Source organism: Callorhinus ursinus, unplaced genomic scaffold (genome assembly GCF_003265705.2).
Source record: "Callorhinus ursinus isolate GAN/ISIS: 27379988/994484 unplaced genomic scaffold, GSC_fseal_2.0 scaffold2561, whole genome shotgun sequence".
Classification (NCBI taxonomy): Eukaryota; Metazoa; Chordata; class Mammalia; order Carnivora; family Otariidae; genus Callorhinus; species Callorhinus ursinus.
In genome coordinates, this window is record NW_027399615.1 from 3653 (window position 1) to 7410 (window position 3758).

The 3758-nt window shown below is 35.6% G+C and overlaps 1 protein-coding gene across 1 annotated transcript; it reads left to right on the forward strand.

Moving 5' to 3' along the window:
* Positions 1-3203: 3203 nt before the first annotated feature.
* On the forward strand, positions 3204-3752 carry LOC112818949 (olfactory receptor 5L1-like; the record flags this gene model as incomplete). The annotated part of the gene is made up of 1 exon (XM_025866011.1): positions 3204-3752. A coding segment is annotated over exon 1 (549 nt), but the record flags the coding sequence as incomplete, so codon positions are not given.
* Between the last annotated feature and the right edge of the window lie 6 nt (positions 3753-3758).

Genomic DNA, 3758 nt, shown 5'->3' on the forward strand with positions numbered 1-3758 from the left:
TTTTCATAAAATAATTGATTAGATTTCTTGTAAATATTGAGAGCCATTCAGGGGCGCCTGGGTAGCTCAGTCAGTTAAGGGTCTACCTTTGGCTCAGGTCATGACCTCAGGGTCCTGGGATAGAGCCGTGTATCAGGCTCCCTGCTCAGGGGGGAGTCTGCTTCTCTTCGTCTCCCTGCCCCTCCCCCAGCTGGTGCTCTCTCTCTCTCTCTCTCTCAAATAAATAAATAATTAAAAAAATTGAGATCCAATTTGCTTTCTTTAAATGTCATTTTAAATTAACTGTCATTTTTAATTATAATATATAAAAACAAGTAATCAAGCTTAGATTATTGTGTCTATTAGGAAGGATTAAATTTCTCTAGTACTAGTAATATTTTTTATAAGATGACCTCATAGAGGGGTGCTTGGGTGACTCAGTCGTTGAGCATCTGCCTTCGGCTCAGGTCATGATCCTGGAGACCTGGGATCGAGTCCCGCATCGGGCTTCCTGTGATAAACAGACACAAATAAAATACTGTGGCCTAGATTGATATTATAAAGTCAGAAGAACACACCTAGAACAGATTAACTAATGTAGTCCCATTCGATGGCTTCCAGCATTGGACATGCACTGAAAAAGTGCAGCCTCAGAAATCTCTCTGGGTTTGTTCTCTTTTTTCATACATTCATATGAGTGGAAAAACCAGAGGGCCGCAATTACCTTTATGGGCAACTTATTTTGAGTTGATCCAAGTGGCAACTGTCTGTGTCTCCATCATTTCCCTTGTAGGATAGGCATGAAACCCAGAACTGTTTCTTGGCTGGTTACTAGGAAGCAAAAAGGAATTAATAGTTGAATAATATTTAGAATAGTTTCCAACACATAGCAAGAGCTAAATAAGTCTGATATCTTATATAGTTTTCTGACCAGTAGAATTGTTACTCTTATGGTAGGTATTTAAAGGAATTCTGATGTAGCATTAGTCACTGTGTCCTACAGGAATCTAGGGGATTCTATCATGTTATAAGAAAGGAAGAATTCCTAAGAAATATTCATGTTATTTTAGTTGTGTTATATCACATGTAGTCTAGGTTTAATTTTTATATATTTTGTTATACCTTTAGAGATTAGTAATTGTTTTGGAGCCTAAGGGGCCCATTTCCCAGGAGCTTAAATTGCAGTATAAGTTTCTTTCTGTTGTACACACCTTAACATCTTCAGCGCCAAAGACAAAGTGTCTGCCACTCAGGTCTGCTAGCTAGAAGTAGCCTCTGGTTACTTGAAAAAAAAAAAAAAGAATATATGTTCCCTGTCAACAATTATTTTAAAGATGTATTGAACTATCTCTCTTCTTAGAGAATGTTTTTATATGATTTCTATTAATGTGCAGTTACTTTTTAAAATGTTTTTGCTTTCAGTATTCAGAAACACTTAATGGTGAATTTAGAACAATTTTCTCTGTTACATCAAACATGGGTGTGTATGAAAGAATACAGAATAAGCAAATGGTAGCCCTCTTCTCTCTCTCTCTTTCTGTTTCCTCCTAAAACCTTCTTTCAGACCCATTTCTGTCATGAAATCAAGAATTTATGATCATGGAGGAGCTCCTTCATTGTCCTAATAATGCTGAGGGTTGCATTTATATGCCTGCCAAATGGTCATGGACAGTCAGGACTTGTGAACTCTCCCTGCTCAGAAAATGAGATTAATTCTTTTGGATTTGTTTTGGGGTTGCCATGAAATAGTTTCTGATTATCAGCCTAGAATATTAGGAAGAAGCAGGCAAATTAACTCAGGTATTTTGTTTTGTTTTTGTTCTTGGCCACATAATGAAAACAAATAAACATGACTTCAGGAAATTGATATGTTTCCCGTCTTTAAAGTTTATTCAAGTTATGGTGAAGAATGCAAGTTATGCTTTCAGTTCAGAACCTCTTCACTTAAATTTCATTACATACATGTGTAGAGGTCACGAGTATACTCCTTCTGCTGTCTAGAAGGTAGGGCAGAGAATAGAACCCCTAAACTTCTATTTGCCTTTTCTTTGAGGAAAGGTCTCAAGGGGTCTCAATCCCCCTTATGTGATAATCAATGTAAACATTTCTCCCAACCAACTACTTAGAGAATCTGGGAGAGTTTTCAGGCACTTTTTTTTTTTTATGTGGGTAAAGGATTCATCTTTAAGTTACAGATAGATCTCTATGATATGCATTCATACCTCTTTATTTACATCTACATATATACACCAAGTGTACTATTCAGTGTCCTTTTTTTTTAATTTACCACCTTCAAAATGTAATTTTAAATAACATGATGATTCTATGTCCTAGATATGATGGACCACAGTTTAACAACTGCTTTATTTGAGAGTTAAATTTTTCTTTGTTAATATTATAAACAGTACTGCAATATAGTTTTGAACATAGTTTTTCACAATGTTATAAGTATAACTATTTCTTACAACAGCTTGTTAAGAAGACAATCTCTCATAAAAAAATACTGTATAGATTTTATTGTTGTCAGGGTTAAGACTTTGAACATATGCTGCCACTTTTCTTTCCAGAAATAATGTATTCAAGAGTTCTATATTTCTGAGTCTTTATTAACATAGATAATTAGTATTATAATAGACTAAGACAGCTAATTTGATAGGTAATATTCTCACTTTCAAAGTATATCTTAAATCTCCTTTAATAATTCAAATTTTAAGGGTTTTTGTGAGCCACAAACCTCAAAAAAATGTCACACTTCTCCAAAATGGAATATTAGAAAACTTTGTTTCAAATTTATGTTCCTGATAAACTCAACTAAAAAATAAAAGAATATTTTTGAGAATCACAGTAGGTGTCGTTCTGCTGGACAGAGCTTATTAAGTTTCTGCAGAACAGAGGTAATTTCTATATGGGTTGAAATATATCATTAAATCAATCTTAAATTTCATCAAATAACTGAACTTAATCATCTCAATGCATTGTGATAGATAAAGTTTGGTTCATTTAAGTTTTCTCCTGATGCCAAAGACAATTTTGATCAGTGGGATCCACTGAGACATTTAAAATTTTGAATTATTTGACAACTGTGTTTTTGTTATTTCTTATAAATACAGTATTTGATAGCGATGCTATATTATTCTGAAGTTATTATTAATCTGTTTTTACTCCCTTATTAGAAGAAACACAAAATGTAACATTTGTTTTCCTAAGCCTGACACATGGTAGAAATGAAGGAGGAGAACTGCACCTCTGTGACAGAATTCATTCTTCTAGGATTAACAGATGCCTCTGAGCTGAGTGTCTTCCTCTTCCTGGTGTTCCTTCTCATCTATGGAGTCACTGTTTCAGGAAATCTGGGCATGATTGCAGTGATTCAGGTCAGCTCTCAACTTCACACTCCCATGTACTTTTTCCTCAGCCACTTGTCCTTTGTGGATTTTTGCTACTCCACAATCATCATGCCAAAGATGCTGTCCAATATCTTAAACAGGGACAAAGCCATCTCTTTCCTGGGATGCATGGTGCAATTCTACTTGTTTTGTACCTATGCAATCACTGAGGTCTTCTTGCTGGCTGTGATGGCTTATGACCGTTTTGTGGCCATCTGCAACCCACTGTTGTACATGGTCACCATGTCCTGGAATCTCTGTATGGAGCTGGTGTCTTGCTGCTACCTCTGTGGGATGGTGTGTTCTCTGATTCACTTGTGTTTAGCTCTTGAGATCCCATCCTATAGATCAAATGTGATTAACCACTTCTTTTGTGATCTACCCCCTCTCTTA